The sequence below is a fragment of the Kogia breviceps genome, chromosome 4 (genome assembly GCF_026419965.1).
Source record: "Kogia breviceps isolate mKogBre1 chromosome 4, mKogBre1 haplotype 1, whole genome shotgun sequence".
Taxonomy (NCBI): domain Eukaryota; kingdom Metazoa; phylum Chordata; class Mammalia; order Artiodactyla; family Physeteridae; genus Kogia; species Kogia breviceps.
In genome coordinates, this window is record NC_081313.1 from 164,515,353 (window position 1) to 164,534,406 (window position 19,054).

The 19,054-nt window shown below is 46.1% G+C and overlaps 1 protein-coding gene across 1 annotated transcript; it reads left to right on the forward strand.

The window, feature by feature from the left end:
• Nucleotides 1-13,505: 13,505 nt before the first annotated feature.
• FBLL1 (fibrillarin like 1) lies at nucleotides 13,506-15,122 on the forward strand. Its single transcript, XM_059063080.2, has one exon. It carries the CDS (start codon nucleotides 14,014-14,016, stop codon nucleotides 15,004-15,006), a length of 993 nt encoding a protein of 330 aa, XP_058919063.1. The 5' UTR covers nucleotides 13,506-14,013; the 3' UTR covers nucleotides 15,007-15,122.
• Nucleotides 15,123-19,054: the final 3,932 nt, after the last annotated feature.

Genomic DNA, 19,054 nt, shown 5'->3' on the forward strand with positions numbered 1-19,054 from the left:
CAGATGCATCCACAGAAACTAGAGGCTTGAAGGGGGATATATGGGACAAATTTCATACAGCTAAACTAGTAGGGAGCCAAAGGTTACCACAGACAAACATTTTTATAATTATCAGAAAATTTGAGTTGCTTCTAGTTTGTCAAGGGAGGGAGGTTTGGGGTATTAAAAAGGCCATCCAGCATTTCTCCCTGTATTCTGCAAGGGAAGGGGAAGGGCAGACCCCACACCAGGGAATTCTTCACTGAACATAGAGGTTAGATGGGCAATAGGGACCTCAGTGGACTGAGAGGCTACCATGCTACAAGGAGTGTCAGGCCAAGTCTCCTGTGTTGGTGTCTGACTGAGACAGGAGTCCAGAAATTCTTTGTGAGTGCCCTTTGCAGACTGGGTACAGAGGGGCTTGTCCTAGACCACCCTCTAGGAGACCCTTGTTTGGTTAGGATTGCTACCTTTTGAAGGGAGGCACTGATCCATTGGTCCTTTCCTTCCCAACTGGCCCTTTCAGCATTGTTTCTACCTTTCCCAGTGAGCTCTAACTGTAATTATGAAACTAACTTTAATAAATTTAGTCCCACAATAGAAATAAATTGTTTGTGAAAACCCATAAGAGGGTATAACACCAAGAGTGAGACCAGATAGAAACTATGGACTTTGGGTGATGATGACGTGTCAATGAAGGTTCATCATAGGAACAATGCAGCACTGGTGTGGGACATCTATACTGGGGGAGTCTGTGGGGTGGGGGGCTCAGGGTATATGGGAACTCTGTACTTCCTGCTCAAATTTGTTGTGAACCTAAAACTGCTCTTAAAAATAGTCTTTTTTTTTGAGGAACTGTATGAGAGCTCTTTGCTCACCTTGACCTCCTTGAATCCCTAGACCAGCATAATCTCCTTCGTTTGTTTTGAATAGAGTATTTGCCAAATATTAAGGGCACACTCAGTAGAGAGTTGGAGTCAACCATTCAAGAAATTTCCAACTTTTGAGAGTGTCTTTTTTTTTTTTTCCAAATAAATAGTTAGTTGGCTTTTAATTGGAAAAACAGAGACTGAATATTACATCCTATTTGAACCCAATTTGGTGTTTCCTGACTAGGCCTCTCTCCCCTAGACAGTGTATCAGAGAAAAAATGGAACCTATATTTTTGAAGCTGGAATGTAAATTAATTTTCTGTTATTATCCTCCTCACATTCCCTTCATTCCTATGGATATCCAAATGGTTTTAATCAAAATTAGATTCAGAGCCAAAATTACAGTTATTCTTTTTAAAAATAATGTTTTTCCCCCTTGCCACAGAACTGACTTTATTTATTTACTTATTTGGCCACGTGACATGGCTTGCAGGATCCTACTTCCCCAACCAGGGACCAACCCTGTGCCTCCTGCAGTGAAAGCATAGAGTCTTAACCACTGGACCACCAGGGAACTCCCACCACAGAACTAACTTCAGAAACTGAATTAACAAGAAAAATAAAGCAAAAGTTACAAATAATCCAAATGCCCATTTATAAATACTGTAGTGTTTTGTTCCTTTTGTGTACAAACATAAACGTGTTTACATATATAATGGGAAAGGGTCATATTTTAACTAGATTTTTTTTCAGTTAATATGGGCATTGGTCAATGGCTTTGCATATTCTTTCAAAACATTAGTTTTAGGACTCCCCTGGTGGCACAGTGGTTAAGACTCTGTGCTCCCAATGCAGGGGGCCTGGGTTCAATCCCTGGTCAGGGAACTAGATCCCACATGCATGCCGCAACTAAGAGTTCACATGCCACAACTAAGGAGGCTGCGAGCCACAACTAAGGAGCCCACGTGACACAACTAAGGAGCTGGCGAGCCGCAACTAAGGTGCCCACGAGGTGTGACTAGGAGAGCATCTGCTGCAACTAAGACCCATAGCAAACAACAGTAAAATAAATAAAATTTTAAAAAATAAAAGGTAATTGGAGAATATTAGAAACAGTTTTAAAAAAATCAGTTTTAGTAGCAAATTATATTCCATTTTATGGATATACTACAATTTATATCAATCTTGTATTGTTGAACACAGAGCTTATTTCTTAACTTATGCTTTTTTAGGTGATACTGCAGTGAAGACTCTTGGGTATAAATCTCGGCACAGATCCATGATCATTCTCCTTCTAGTAAACACCAAGAGGTGGAATTGTGGAGTCAGAAGGTACACGCCTGGTAAAGGCTTTAGCACAGTTAACAAATGGCTTGAGAGGGAGGGAAGCACGTCACAGTCCCAGCATCAATGCATGAAAACTCCATGTCCTAAATCCTCGTCAACACTGGATGTTGAGTTTGACAGGTTTGGCAACACTAGCTTAGTACTGAGAAAATTAATTAGCCTGAAATCACTGCACCCTAACTCTGTGTTAAAACACAAGAGAAGTATACGTCCTGGTTCTGAAGGAATTCACAGAATATGGGCCGGGATTTTCCTGGCTGAACCACTTACTTCCCTGCTGTTTGGCTCTGGAAGAGTTATTTACCCTCTTCGCCTTAACCTTGCCTGCCAGCTGTGAGGATGAGTATTTGGACTGAATTTATCATATTCTCATTTACATTTGTATTATATGTAATATATAAATGATAATATGTATATATGTTCTTATTTGTCCTCCTGAACCAGACACAAATATATATATATATAAACTAATAACTATAATATATATACGGTTAATATATACAGGGTTCAAAAGCGGTTGTCACTGCCATTGCTATTACTACTACTACTACTGATTATAATAATCATTGAGATGGCTCTGGGTAGACACTTAACAAATGTTAATTACCACTTACAAGCTGTTTAACTTGGCTTAGAAAAGTTACTTCCTCTCTCCAATCATTAGCTTCCCCATCTGTTCAACGGAACTAAAAATACCCATTTCCTACGATTACTGTGAGGATTATAGGAAACGAAACAATCAGCTCAGTACCAGGAATATAGAAGGAAGTTTTCTTCCTCTAGGAATATTTTAGAAACCGACTTCAGAAAAATAATGCATAATGCCTGATAATAAACAACTCAGTTTCTTTTGTGAAGAACTCTAAGATCAGGGGCTGAATCAGCAAGAGCTGGTGAAACTACATCTTTACCCTTTATCCTCCTTTTTGGAAAAATTGTTCTTTCCAAACATCAGCTCTTTTGGCCTGATGTTCAAGTGCCTGTCACTGGGTTTGCCTGGCTGACAGCAAAAAATCATAGGAAGCCTGAGGTGCCAATCTAGGAGACCAAAATAAGAGTAGGGATTAGGTGGAGAAGAAGGAAACTCTTTCTCCCTATGTTCTTGCTTAGTTAATACCTAATAGCTTTTTAAGGGGTTGCAAGTATAGTTTAATAAAGATGTGCCAATATCTAGCAGCAAAGGCACTCTGCCAACATCATAAGCCCCCCTGCACCTGCTCTGGCATAATAACTTTGATAAGAACTACTCATTACTGAGCCCCTATTGTAAGACTCTATAATCCTTCCAACAACCTGATTATTCCAATGAAGACACAGCTATTCAGAAGACATAACAATTCAAAGCCAGGACTGGGACTCATGTCTGTTTGCCTTGAAGTGCATGTTTTTCCTTGTCTACTTTCTCTCTCTTCCTCTCCTCTTTCTCCTCTAGTACTTTGCAGATTCCTGTCTTTTCCTTCTAGCCCACCCAGATTTCAGGCCAGTCTTTGTACCCATCCCAGGTGCATCACCGATCCCCATGGCTTTAAGATCTGTTCCCATGGCCCTGCACCTGGTGGACTGAGAGGGATGCCAGCTGCTCTTTCTTTGCAGGGCACAGAGCTCTGAGTAGCACACCAAGATGTGCAGGAACCTGGAAGCTGAGAACGCTTACATATTCTGAGTCTCTGTGTCGTTGAAGAAAAAGAAGGTACTTCAGTGAAAAGGGCTCAGCCTTACTAGGAAGTATAAAGGAAATATTAAAGGCACTGTGTTTTTAAATAGCATACTTAGCGAACTTGAATATTTTTGGCTAAAGCAATTTCATATTGTGATCAAGGGAACTGAATGAGTTCAATTAAGGTACTATGAGGAGACAGGAGCTTGCATTTAAACATACCAATGTTTTAACAGTTAAGATTATTTTTTATCTTTAACCTAAAGGAGATAAGTATAATCAACAGGGAAAAGATAGTCTCTCAATAAAGAGTGCTGGGAAAGCTGGATATTCACAGGCAAAAGAATGAAATTGGACCCCTATCTTATGTAATTTACAAAAATTAACTCAAAGTGGATTAAAGACTTAAAAGTAAGATCAGAAACCATAAAACTAGAAGAAAACATAGGGGAAAAGCTCCTTGACGTTGGGCTTGGCAATGATTTTTTTTTTAGATATGACACCAAAAGCACAAGCAACAAAAGTGAAAATAAACAAGTGAGACTATATCAAACTGAAAAATTTGTGTATAGTCAAGAAGCAATCAACAATATGAAAAGGCAACCTATGTAATGGCAGAAAATATTTTTAAACTACATTTCTGATAGGGGGTTGATATCCAAAATATATAGGGAACTCATACAACTCAACAGCCAAAAAAAAAAATTCCCCCCAAATAATCCAGTTAAAAAATGGGCAGGGACTTCCCTGGTGGTGCAGTGGTTAAGACTCCACACTCCCAATGCAGGGGGCCTGGGTTCGATCCCTAGTCAGGGAACTAGATCCCACGTGCATGCTGCAACTAAGAGTTTGCATGCCACAACTAAGAGTTTGCATGCCACAACCAAGGAGCTGGAGAACCACAACTAAGGAGCCCAGGAGCTGCAACTAAGGAGCATGCCTGCCACAACTAAGACCCAGTGCAACCAAATAAATATATATATATATATATATATATATATTTTTTTAATGGTCAAAGGATCAGAATAGATGAATAGACATTTTTCCAAAAGATATTCACATGGCCAACAGGTACCTGAAAAGGTGCACAACATGACTAATCATCAGGAAAATGCATTTCAAAACTAAAATGAGGGCTTCCCTGGTGGCGCAGTGGTTGAGAGTCCGCCTGCCGATGCAGGGGACACGGGTTCGTGCCCCGGTCCGGGAAGATCCCACATGCCGCGGAGCGGCTGGGCCCGTGAGCCATGGCTGCTGAACCTGCACGTCTGGAGCCTGTGCTCCGCAACGGGAGAGGCCACAACAGTGAGAGGCCCACGTACCACACAAAAAAAAAACTAAAATGAGATATCACGTCACACCTGTTAGAATAGCTATTACCAAAAAGACAAGAGCTAAGTGCTGGTGAATATGTGGAAAAGAGGGAACTCTTGCTCACCGTTGATGGGAATGTAAATTGGTGAAGCCACTATGGAAAACAGTATGGCAATTCCTCAAAAAATTAAAAATAGAACAACTATATGGTCCAACAGTTCTACTTTTGGATATATACCTGAAGAAAATGAAATCGCTATCTTTGAAACTGATCAGGACCCTACAGGGTCTTCCTGGGGAAATACACCCAACCTATGTCCTCCATCTCTTATTTAAAAAAAAAAAACTTTAGCCTCCTAGGCCTTCCAAAGAGCAAATATAATCAGAAATACAGAAACAAAGGAAAGCAATCAAGCAAGACAAAATAATAATAGTTTAACCATAAAACAAAGTCAATGACCTTTAATTCCTCCTCAGAGGCTATAGATAATATCCTGATCCAGATCTTTGAGTTGTTTTTCAGATATTAAAACCCCCACAAGATGGAAGAAACTGACTGCATGCTGACCACTAGCATGTAGCCCCCAGATGAGCTGGAGCATGAAGATTGATAATGCTGACCTCTGTGACCTCATCTGGTTGCCTCACCACCCACCAATAAGAAAATTGTGTGTGAGCTGATCACATATTCCACAACCCTTTCCCTCACTTTGTCTTTTAAAACCCTTCTCTAGGGACTTCCCTGGCAGTCCAGTGGTTAAGACTCTGTGCTTGCATTGCAGTGGGCACGAGTTCAATCCCTGGTGAGGGATCTAAGATCCCACATGCTGTGTGATGTGGGAAAGAAAGAAAGAAAGAGAGAGAAAGAAAGGGAAAGAGAGAGAGAGAAAGATAGGGAAAGAAAGAGAAAGAAGAAAGAAAGGAAAGGAAGGAAGAAAGAAAAAGAAAGAAAAAGCCATTTCCTAAAAGCCATCAGGGAGTTCAGGTTTTCTGAGCATTAGCTGCTTGTTCCCCTTGTTTGTCACCCTGCAATGAATGTTGTACTTTTCTTCACCCAAACCCCGTGTCAGTAGATTGGCTTTGCTGCAGGCGAATAGACCCAAGTTTGGTTTGGTAACGCCTTGAAGAGATATCTGCACATCCATATTCATCAGAGCATTATTTACATTAGCAAAGACATGGAAACAACCTAAGTGTTCATCAATGGATGAATGGATAAAGAAGTTATTATACACACACACACACACACACACACACACACACACACACACACACACTGGAATATTATTCAGCCATTAAAAAGGAACTCCTGGTTGCCATATGATCCAGCAATCCCACTCCTAGGCATCTATCTGGACAAAATTATAATTCGAAAAGATACATGTATCCCAATGTTCATTGAAACACTATTTACAATAACCAAGACATGGAAACAAGCTAAATGTCCACCAACAGATGACTGGATAAAGAAGATGTGGTATATATATAATGGAATACTATTCAGCCATAAAGAAGAATGAAATACTGCCATTTGCAGCAACATGGATGGACCTAGAGATTATCATACTAAGTGAAGGAAGTCAGAAAAAGGATGACAAATACCATAAGATATCACTTATATGTGGAATCTAAAATACGACACAAATGAACCTAACTATTAAACAGAAACAGATTCACAGACATAGAGAACAGACTTGTGGTTGCCAAGGGGGAGGGGGGAGGGGGAAGAGAAGGATTGGGAGTTTGGGATTAACAGATGCAAACTATTATGTATAGAATGGATAAACAACAAGCTCCTACTGTATAGCACAGGGAACTATATTCAATATCCTCTGATAAACCATAGTGGAAAAGAATATATATGTGTGTATAACTGAATCACTTTGCTGTATAGCAGAAATTAACACAACATTGTAAATTAACTATACTTCAATAAAACAATTTTTTTTAAAAAAGAGAGAGAGATGCCAGAGATGTTACTTTCTCTCCCTGCCAGGTGAGGTCACAGTGAGAAGGTGGCCATCTACAGGCCAGAAAGGGACAGCTATCACCAGAAACCGACCGTCGACCATGCTAGCCTCCTGATCTTGAACTTCCGTCCTCCAGAACTGTGAGAAATAAATTTCTGTTTCTCTGGAGGACCCTGACGGATGCAGCCATCTAAGCTTTTTGAGGATTTACTAAGCGTCAGTCACTAATTCTACAGGGGGAAATGGAGTGAGAGTCTGAGCCACCCCAGAGAAGAAGCGCCAAACCCAGTGAGGTAATGGGCAAACGTCAGTGGAATCCCAATTAAGGGACTTGAACTATTCTCCAAGGCCCAGATATTAGAAAAGGAGAGACGGTTCTGTTTTTCACTTAACATGCCATATTAGACATGTGATTCAGAACTGATTATTACTCTGGGTTTTAGTCGTGTGTTAGTAAAAAGGTATTACGTTTTGTCTTGAGGAATAAATTGAAATATATGCACGCTGAACAGTAAATTTTGTCTGTGATGTTTATGTAGGTATACTGATCCAGGTGTGCCAGACTGACATTATGCAGTAGATACCTGTGACAAAAACATTTACTGTTCACCGATGATTCCACCCACATTTCCCAGCTGCCTTTCAGTTAGACAGGGCATGTGACTAGTCCTGGCCAATGGGTTGTGAGTAGAAATGACTGTGTCAAACCCTAGGCCACAACAGAGGAAAAGGAAAGGGAGTTCTCCATGCCCTTTCTTCCTGCATGACAACAATGGGAGCCCTCTTGTTTCTCATGTTACACGCACAAGATGTTGGTGTGTGAGCCGTGCAGTGTCTATGTGGAGCGAACCTCCCACAGATCTTCAATGGACATTAAATGTAAGCAAGTGGGAAACGTAGTTGTATTAATCCATTGAGATTTGAGGGTTGTAATATGTTACTGCCTCATAGCCCAGTCCATCTTGACCAAATACAACTGTGGCTGTCACTAGGGGTAGAGATGCAAATCCCTGGAGTCACCTTTGGAAGTAGACCACAGCCGATAGAAAACAGGTTGGGGAAGCCTCTTCAGGAGTGAACGTTTAAATGCTAATTAGACTGGGAATGAGGTTGCACCGCCTTCCAGCTGGTTTTACCTAAATCATGACTAGTCACTCCTTAGGCAGTTTTCTGGAATGGTATATGAGAGAAACAGAGAAAAGTTTCTCATATATCTTGGGAAGTCTATGGGTAGGACTGATGTACTCCATGTTACTACTGAAGCCCAGTCACAGATATAATTATGAACATCATGTGAGGGCATACATTTTGGAATAATAAGTCAACTGTAAGCAAAAATTGAAGCGACCATAGTTGTTCTTATTGGCTGTCAGACAGAAGTGTCTGGATCACAATGCCAACTTATCCCTTTCAGAAACTTCTTGAGCAGATGAGACACCCTGCTAAAGAATCTTTGAAAATGAGACAGATTTTAATGTTGTAAGTGGCCCCAGATGAAAGTTTGAATGGCAGACGGTTTTTTTGACACCTCAATCTCTTTATGATGCCAATACTTGGCCTGAGTCCCTGCCTTGGTTGCATTCTGGGGTCGTGCACAGGAGAGGGGGAACATGTTCCACTGGACTGAAAGTCTCGTTGGTGATGGGTGCTTCCAGGCTAGAGCATCCCAACAGAGAGCCTGTAGCAAATGGCTATGCAAGGTAGGAATCAAAGGTGGGAGACAGAAAAGGTCTCTGTGGGAGTCATCAAACGTCATGCTGGGAAAGGTTGCCTCTGATCAGAAACAAGATGTGAAAACTTGGTTTGTAATGATTCCAAAGCTGTCAACAGCAATGAGGCAGTGGGAAAAAGCCTGAGAGAGCCACCTTTGGTTTGCGGACCTGGAGGGAGAGCGATGTTGGAAGCCTTAGCAGAGTATTGCAAATGACATCAGTGATGTGAAGAAACGGATGGGCCACTAAGGGCAGGGGTGGGAAGATATCTGGAGAAACTGTCACTGCTAGAGTGTGGCGGAGGCTGCTTCAAGCCCTGGTATGAAATCTAGTGCGTAGGGCGGGCCACCAAAACCTGGGGAAATAGGCACCCCCGGCAAGGTGGCACATTCCTACTGCTAGTTTACAGTAATTACTCCTGCAGAACAATTCTAAATTCATGAAGATATTGCTCATTATGTTTAGAATTTGTAATCACTAGCCATCCCTCCCAATGGAGTCCATTTAATGGAATCAGGTGGGAAGGCATGAATTGCTTGAGAGTATCAGTTCTGAAATGGGCAGCAAGTGCACTGGAAAGGCCACTGTTTTCCATTTAAAACAGAGGCTGTGAACAAGGGCCTCAGAGATACTGGTATCGTGGTGAAGGAGAATTAATGACAACATAACAGAAAGTGATAAGAAAAAGATCAAAATGTGTCAGTAGGTGTGCCCTCTATGACTTATACATAGAGTGGCAAACAGAATTATCTAAACTATTTAAAGTAAAGTTTGGCGGATCTCTTGCTGTTGGATTCTGATCTCCTTCAGTAGCCTGGTGGCATAGTGGAGAGGGTTCATTGTGGAGGATTGGGCTTTAGTACCCTGAATAAAATTTTAAAAAGGAATAAGCTCTTCAAATGTAACTGCAGACCTCCATGATACTGTGCAACAGAGGGGAAAATATTAATGCTTATTGATGAGAGTTTTGTCCTGCGAAGTTAAAGTTAAATACTACCTGTAATACAGGTAGTATTAGTACATTTATAGTATGACTTTATTTCCTGATGTAATAAGCCTTATGAGTCATGTACTTTTTCCAAGTTCTGTTTGCACAACAAAGTTCGGGCTGTATTTGAGATGTAGTGGCCAACTAAAGCAGGCACCATTGATGCCCTGTCTAATATCCCCTAGACTCACCTCTGAGTTCACCTGCAGCTGTGGTAAAGAGCTTCTAGGGTGATTGCAGCTCCCCATTCCAAGTGCCTGCTTCTCTGCCTGAGGGCTGTCTGAAGCATCAGGGGAACTTGCTGAGCCACACACAGGAGCAACTCAAAGGATAAGACAGTTAATGTTCCAGAAACAGGGCTTCCCTGGTGGCGCAGTGGTTAAGAATCCACCTGCCAATGTAGGGGACACGGGTTCAATCCCTGGTCCAGGAAGAGCAACTAAGCCCGTGCACCACAACTACTGAGCCTGCGCTGTAGAGCCCATGAGCCACAACTACTGAGCCCACGTGCCACAACTACAGAAGCCCACGCACCTAGAGGCCGTGCTCCACAACAAGAGAAGCCACCGCAGTGAGAAGCCCGTGTACTGCAATGAAGAGTAGCCCCCGCTCGCCGCAACTAGAGAAAGCTCGCACGCAGCAACGAAGACCCAACACAGCCAAAAATAAATAAATAAACATTTGAAGAAGAAGAAAAAATGTTCCAGAAACAATTCCTGACAGCTGGGGAAGGGAGAATGGTGGATTACTGCCCCAGCCTGCCAGCCTGCAATGGAACAATTCTGAGATGCCCTCTACAGTTTCTCAGAGAGTAATCAGAACAATTGAGCCCTGGGACTTCCCTGGTGGCACAGTGGATAAGACTCCGTGCTCCCAGTGCAGGCGGGCCCAGGTTCGATCCCTGGTCAGGGAACAAGATCCCACATGCATGCCGCAACTAAGAGTATGCATGCCACAACTAAGGTTTTGCATGCCACAACTAAGGAGACTGCAAGCCACAACTAAAGAGCCCATGTGCCGCAACTAAGGAGCCCGCCTGTTGCAAGTAACACTCTGTGCAACCAAATAAATTTTAAAAAAGAAAAATTGAGCCCTAATCATGCACTGTGCTAATCTGCTCATTAATGCACTGTTTCTTAGCCTTTCTACCTTCCCTGTCTCATTTTCCCCACACCCACATGTGCTTCCTGGGATCACCTGGACCCAAGTCCTTGTATCAGGGTCTGTATTAATCAGGTTTCTCCGGAGAAACAGAACCAGTAGGATAGACAGATCCATCTATTTCTCTATATCCATATCTATAGCTCCACATCTATAGCTACATATCTATATCTACATCCACATCTATATCTATGTATCTATATAGAAAGATTAGAAGGAAATGGCCCATGTGATTATGGAGGCTGGCAAGTCTAAAATCTGCAGAGCAAATGTTGCAGTTCAAGGCCAAAAGCAGGCAGGCTGCTACAGGCCCAGGAAGAGTCAATATGCCAGTGCAATGGCTATCGGGCAGGAGAATTCTCTATTACTCAGGGGAAGGTCAGCGTTTTGTTATATTCAGGACTTCAGCTGAATGGATGAGGCCCACCCACATTATAGAGGGCAATCTGCTTTACTCAGTCTTCTAGTTTATATGTTAATTTTATCCCAAAATATCCTCACACAATACTCAGGATAACATTTAACCAAATATCTGGGCATCCTATGGTCCAGTCTAGTTGACACACAAAATTAACCATTACAGAGTCTGATTTGGGGGAAATCCAAACCAAGGCACCAAGCATAGCTCATCAATTTGGAGAAGCGCCCCTTATAACGAGAGTAGAAACCTCCAAGGAGAGTGTTTAATGTGGACCATACACCTCAGGAACCATACGTGCACTCTCTGACCCCTTGTCAACATTCCAACACATAGGCTTCTGGCCCACACTAAGGAGGCATTTTGGCCAGAAGGGAAAACCAGACCTGGTGTCGCTGTCCATGAATTTGAGACAGAAAGACTCCTGGTCCAGGATGGAATGAAAGCTTTGCTGTGTGGGCTCTGCCTGACATTTGCCCTAATATTCGGTTACATTTTGTCCCTCTCTGGACCAGGCACTTAGTCCCACTAGTAGAGAGAGGTCCACCGATTGCTTACACCATCTTGTGTTGCTCCTGGTTGAACCCAAAGCAAGCGCCAGTAGCTTAACCGCCCCCGTTGGTGTTGCTGTCCGTGGTTCTGACAAAATGAGCAAGCCTCTGCGTTGACACCTGTTTTGCTGTCCATGGTTCTGCCTAATGATTTTTTTAAAAAATAAATTTATTTTATTTTATTTATTTACTTTTGGCTGCGTTGGGTCTTCATTGATGCGCACAGGCTTTCTCTAGTTGCGGTGAGTGGGGGCTACTCTTCTTTGCGGTGCGCAGGCTTCTCATTGCGGTGGCTTCTCTTGATGCAGAGCATGGGCTCTAGGTGTGTGGGCTTCAGTAGTTGTGGCACCCCGGCTCAGTAGGTGTGGCTCATGGGCTCTACAGCGCAAGCTCAGCAGTTGTGGCGCACAAGCCTTGTTGTTTCATGGTAACGTGGGATCTTCCCAGACCAGGGCTCGAACCCGTGTCCCCTGCAGTGGCAGGCAGATTCTTAACCACTGTGCCACCAGGGAAGTCCAATGATTCTTTCTTTATGCTCAGGAAGATGCTGCATATTGAAAGAGCAGGTTTTTGAAACATAGACTAGAATTCAATGATAAACATGAGATTTTGGCTCTTGCTGATGTGTGTTATAGGATTTAGTGCTCTGGTGTATGTGTCCCCATTCAAACTGAAGAATCAATATTTTCTTGCTGCTCCATATTCCCAGAACAGGTTCTAGGATTTAGCACAGTTGATGGAAAAGAGCAGAGCTAAATAGAGAGCAACCAGGGCTGAAGCTTGCAGGCTGTTAACCACATCAGGGGAGTCACTAACCTTTGGAAATCCCTGGCTTGGAATTTTCCTCTTTTTGACTTCCTATGTCCAACCTAGAGGAAAGTCTTGCGGATTCTATCTTCTAGATAGCTCTTAGATTAGGCTACTTCATCTCACCTTGGCCAACACTTTCATGGCAATGATGATCATCACCACTACTACCATCACTACCTTCACTCTTCTAATTACCATTATTTCTTGCTGGGATCATCCCTTTAGGATAAAAATTTCAAAGTGGAATAACTCAGTGGAAGTATAGGTACGTTGTTTAAGGGTTTGATAGAATATCTGTACCAAGGTGCATTTCCACCAACCTTGTAAAAGAGGGTCAGAGCCACTTTGAGGTGGCAAAAGAGCTATCAGCAATACATTTCAATTAAAGATTGACCAAAAGAAATACATTAAAAAAACGAAACAGGGAGTTCCCTGGTGGTCTAGCGGTTAGAATTGGGCACTTTCACTGCCGTGACCTGGGTTCAATCCCTGGCAGGGAAACTGAGATCCTTCAAGCCAAAATCAATCAATCAATCAATCAATCAATTAAGTAAGTAAAAAACATAAAGAAAAAAGCTAATGCTTACAGAGCACTTAGCATGCACCATGGCTGGGCAAGTGTATGTGGTGCTTTAAAACAAACCTTTGTGGTAATGTTCTCTTTTCAGATGGAATAATGAGACACAGGTCAAGAAACTTGCCCAAGTTCAGACAAGACCCTCGGAGAAGGTCAGGTAAGCTTTCTGAGACCACACAGCAAGCGAGTGGCGCAGCAAGTACTGAAGCCGATGTTTGCCTCCCCCTCTCCTGCCAAGAAGAACTGCCAGGGGTCCCTGAGGAAGCAGAAGATGGGGAAGAGGGAAGGGAGCAGGCTGCGTCTGCGCGCGTGCCGGGAAGTGGGGGCTTCTGGGGCTGCAGGGTCGCCATAGCGGGTGTGATGCAATCACGCCCGTCGCTGCGTCAAAGGGCGGCTCCAGGGATGCGGGGACTGCGGTAGAGTTGGTCCCCACCGCCGCCCACCTCGCCCCTGCCGCCCACCGCGGCCCACCCGGCAGGCAACCGCTGCCGCTAAGCTTCGTCCAGCGTCAGGCCCACCGCCCCGGAGCCACCAGCGACCCTGACAACCGCCCCCAGGTACCGGCGGTCCCTGACAACCACTCCGAGCCACCGGTAACCCCTGACAACCGCCGCCAGCCCCCCTCCCCGCCCCCTCCCCGGGCGCCCGGGGCGCGCCATGAAGTCGGCGGTGAGCGCGCGCGGTGGGGTGTCCGGCGGCCGCGGGGGCGGCTGCTGGGGCGGGGGGCGAGGAGGCGGAGGAGGAGGCGGGGGCAAAGGAGCAGGAGGCGATGGCGGCGGCCCGGGGGGCAAGGGCGGCTTCGGAGCGCGGACGCGCGGCTTCGGAGGCGGCAGGGGCCGGGGGCGCGGTGGCGGAGACGGCAGGGACCGCGGAGGCGGCGGGCAGCGGCGTGGCGTGGCCAAGAGCAAGAACCGCCGCAGGAAGGGCGTCACCACGGTATCCGTGGAACCGCACCGGCACGAGGGGGTCTTCATCTACCGCGGGGCGGAGGACGCTCTGGTCACACTGAACATGGTGCCCGGCCAGTCGGTGTACGGCGAGCGGCGGGTCACGGTGACCGAGGGCGGCGTGAAACAGGAGTATCGCACGTGGAACCCCTTCCGCTCCAAGCTGGCCGCGGCCATACTGGGCGGGGTCGACCAGATTCACATCAAGCCCAAGTCCAAAGTGCTGTACCTCGGGGCCGCCTCGGGGACCACCGTCTCCCACGTCTCCGACATCATCGGCCCTGATGGCCTAGTCTACGCGGTCGAGTTCTCCCACCGCGCCGGCCGCGATCTGGTCAACGTGGCCAAGAAGAGAACCAACATCATCCCAGTCCTCGAAGACGCCCGGCACCCCCTCAAGTACCGCATGCTCATCGGGATGGTGGACGTGATCTTTGCCGATGTGGCCCAGCCAGACCAGTCCCGCATCGTGGCTCTGAATGCCCACACCTTCCTGCGCAATGGGGGCCACTTCCTCATTTCCATCAAGGCCAATTGCATCGACTCCACCGCCTCGGCAGAGGCGGTGTTTGCTTCTGAGGTGAGGAAGTTGCAGCAGGAGAATTTGAAGCCTCAAGAGCAGCTGACCCTGGAGCCCTATGAGAGGGACCACGCTGTGGTTGTCGGGGTCTATCGGCCCCTTCCCAAGAGCGCCAACAAGTAGCAACCCAGCTCGGGCTGTCCCTGAGATAATGCCTAAGACTGTGCTGTGTTCGGTGTTACTATATGTGTGTTTTCTTTGTGCACCACTTTTCTATTAAATGGCATAAAGAAACAGTACCCAGGTGTATCAGTGAGGCCAGACTCAGTTATCCCCAAATCTCCAAATCCCCCAAACTCTAAAATAGCCAAGGGCTTCCCTGGGGGCGCAGTGGTTGAGAGTCCGCCTGCCGATGCAGGGGACACGGGTTCGTGCCCCGGTCCGGGAAGATCCCACATGCCGCGGAGCGGCTGGGCCCGTGAGCCATGGCCGCTGAGTCTGCGCGTCCGGAGCCTGTGCTCCGCAACGGGAGAAGCCACAACAGTGAGAGGCCCGCGTACCGCAAAAAAAACAAAAATAAAATAAAATAAAAAAAATAAAATAGCCAAGATAACAGGTGATAGGGGTACATCATGGGGACCATGCTTACTCCAATCACTCAGGGTCCCGACTCTTCGGGGCCCCTCTTCACTCGCCACAGGGGCAGGGGAAGAGAGCTGGGAAAAATAATGAGCTTATAAAACCCCCTTTGAAACTGAGGGGACACTTCTTACACACTGACCGTGTCACGTGACCAAGCCTGACTCCAGGGAGTAGCATTGGATATTGATGGACAGTAGTATAGTCTAACGCACCCAATCTGTCTGACTCCAAGTCAGAGTCCTAACCATAATATATATTTAGTACTTTACTCGTCAAGGAAGCCCTTTTGCATTCCCTAGTATGTGTAAGCAGCACACCAGCCCCAAGATGGCTTTGCTGCCATTACCCTTTTACAGGGGAAGCCACAGAGCTTCTGAAGGTAAACTGGTTGCACAGCCAGTAAGGAGGTAGAACTTAACTGCCAGTCTTCGTGCCTCTAAATTCACTGCTATTTGCTGTACACGAATGGGATCTTACCTCCCCCCGACATGACCCACGCCGAACAGACCACAAGTCCTAACACAAGGAGACACACACAGAGCAGGGCCCTCTGGCGTCTCTGTGTCCTTTCTCCACCTCCCTGTGGCACCCTTTTCTTAGATTTCAAAATCACAAAACAAGGCAGGGAGGTAGGATGTGAGTCCACCTCAAAAAGTATTCCCACCACAAGGCATAACACACCCAAAGCGGCATCACCAAGTGTCTCAGAAATAACCGGAAAAATGACTCCCAGAAAGTATCTGTCTCTGAAGGGCATTTCCTGCAGGCCCTGAATCTCAGTCCATTCAATTCTGGCTCTCAAAAGCAGCCCAAAGGGAGCAGGAGAGTGAACGGTCCCAGGAGAGCTGGCAATGTTCCAAAACCAAGACTTAAAAAGGCCTTTCATTTATTCATTCACTCATCCGCTCAAGAAATCCCCATTGCATGAACACGGGTTCGTGCCCCGGTCCGGGAAGATCCCACAGGCCGTGGAGCGGCTGGGCCCGAGAGCCATGGCCGCTGAGCCTGCGCGTCCGGAGCCTGTGCTCCGCAACGGGAGAGGCCACAGCAGTGAGAGGCCCGCGTACCACACACACACACACACAAAATGATTTGCTGAAAAAAAAAAAAAAAAAAAAAAAGAAGATAAATCATATTTCTAAAGGGCAGCCACCCCTTCTACTCCTCCCCTCCCCTCCCCACAACGCACACACAAAAGCTATTCCATACAATGCAGGGGGAGAGCTACAGTTCAGATTTGCTGGCCAGACTGACTCAGGAAGAAGAGGGCGAACGGAGTAAATGTCTGCAAAACCCTGAACCAGGCATTTCCACAAACAATGTGAGGTCTTCATTAAAACCCTGCAAAGCGAGGGTCATTATGCCTATTTAACAGAGGAGGAAACTGCAGTTCAGAGAGATGACGTGACTTGCTTAAGATCCCCCAGTAAGCGTCACAGCCAGAAACCAAACCCACAGGAGTCTGACTCCAAAACCTATGGCCTTTCCACTGAGGTCTTTGCTGGCTCCCTTACTTTGAAAAGCCCTCTCTCCAGTCCTAGGCTAATTGATTCATTGCTGGGATGAAACCCTGAGGCTGGGAATGGACTCCCAGGAAACAGGATGATTCCTTTTGGAATCTTAAAGCGTCCTAGTCCTTCCTCAGAGGCAGCTCAGTCTCAATAAGGAGCTCTTGGAGCCTCCTTACAAGGTGTCTGTCCCTCCAGATCTGGGACATGGCAGGGGAAACTTGGCCTCTTTCCTTGGTGTGAGCATTCCCACATACACACAGAGAAAATTTATAGTCCACGTTTGAAGCTGCTTGAAGTGGGAACATCAATGGAGACATGGCATGAAAAAAACCTCCTAAAGAATGTCTCTGAGCTGTAGATGGGTTCCTGGGCCAATGGAACAACACGGTAAGTCCCAGGAGAAACACAGGAGTAAGGACTAAGGGAATATAGGAGGGAAGCTGAAACCTGGTTTTGGAGGATGGGGAGGAGGTGGGGGAAGTATGGGACTGTAATTCCAGTGGGCAGTGAGGTTCAGGACATACCTAGCAGTGACGCCAGGCACCTGACCTGCTTGGGTTCCCAGAGGCATTAAATTGGGGTCCCTAGGGGTCTTAGACTGCTGTGGCTACCCTAACAAAATGCCACAGTCTGCATGCCTTAGGCAATAGACATTTACCTTCTCACAGTCCTGGAGCCTGGAAGTCCAGGGTCAAGGTACCAGCAGGGTTGGTTTCTGGTGAAGCCTCTCTCCTTGGCTTGTCAATGGCTGCCTTCTCCCTGGGTCCACACATGGCCTTTTCTCTGTGTGCACAAGGAGAGAGAGAGAGACTGAGAGAGAGAGAGAGAGGGGAGGAGAGAGAGACCTGGTTTCTTCCTCTTCTTAGAAGCACTCCAGCCCTCTCAAATTACAGCCCCACCCTAATGACCTCCTGGAACCTTAATTACCTCCTTAGAGGCCCTATCTCTAAATACAGTCACATTTGAGAGTTAGAGCTTCAACATTTCGATTTGGGGGAATATGATTCAGCCCATAACACTAGGGCTGGATGGGAGGGAACTTTCAGCTAAAACGCCCATCTTGCTGGCTTTTGGAAAGTGACTGGGGAAAGCAATGTGCAACTGAAGTTCCCGCACAAAGCTGAGTGTTATCCCTTTCTCCCAACTTTCCTTATTGTTAGTGTAAAATACCCGAGAATTAACAGTTAACATAGAGGCCGTGGGTTGGAGCGGGCGGTGGGTGGGGTGAGGAGTGATGGGGAGGGAACTTAGTTGAGCTTCTAAGAGGATTGGTTGAACCTGGGAATTGGCTCAGCTGGGTGGAATTTGCTGCTGAGTTTCAGAGAATCAGCAGCCTGACAAGAGCCACGGTTGAGCCCAGCCAAGCAGGTACAGTGAGGCTGGAGGCTGATGCTCAAAGACAGGGTGAGATGGACCCTGACTCAAAGAGAGTCAACAGGAACCAGCAGAAAGAACACACAGACCCCACCTACCACCTACCCTCACCGTGATGTCCCTTGGGATATGGGGAGGGAAAACAAAAGGGACTGTTTTAAACCGGAAGAAACCAACTTCTTTTCAACTGGCAATCTCCCTCACAGCTGCAGTCCTGCTACCAAGCAAGATGCTTTAACCACATCGGAGCCGCTGTGAGTATGTTTGGACTCTGCAACACTCGTATTTGTCAAGCACTTATGATGTCCCAGGCATAGAATAAGCATTTATTTGATTGCAAAAAGGGTTGTTTTTAAATTACGAACGGGAACAAACATAGCAGAAGATACTGAAACATAAATGTTCAGGTTAACATTTGCTATAAAATGCACACCGGTGTCAGAGCTGCCGGAAATGTCTGTGTGGCCTGGAGCGAGAGAGCACGTGAGACCCCGGGCCAGCGCCCTGCCCCTTTCTCTTTCCACCCCTGGTTCTGCCCCACCTCCTGAAGGGGCTCACACGCATGTCTGTAGACTCCCAGCCCCCAAATCCAAGATCCGACCCCCTGCTCTTCAACCAGCCTCCTTTAAGCCCCTTGGGACTGGAGTTGTAAACTGGGAGCGTGGTCCCTTCTTGGGAGGACTGGCCTGAGGAAGATTGATGGA

Bases quoted from the DNA above. Each gene is read 5' to 3' on its own strand.
- FBLL1 (XM_059063080.2), top strand. From the start codon at position 14,014: ATGAAGTCGGCGGTGAGCGCGCGCGGTGGGGTGTCCGGCGGCCGCGGG.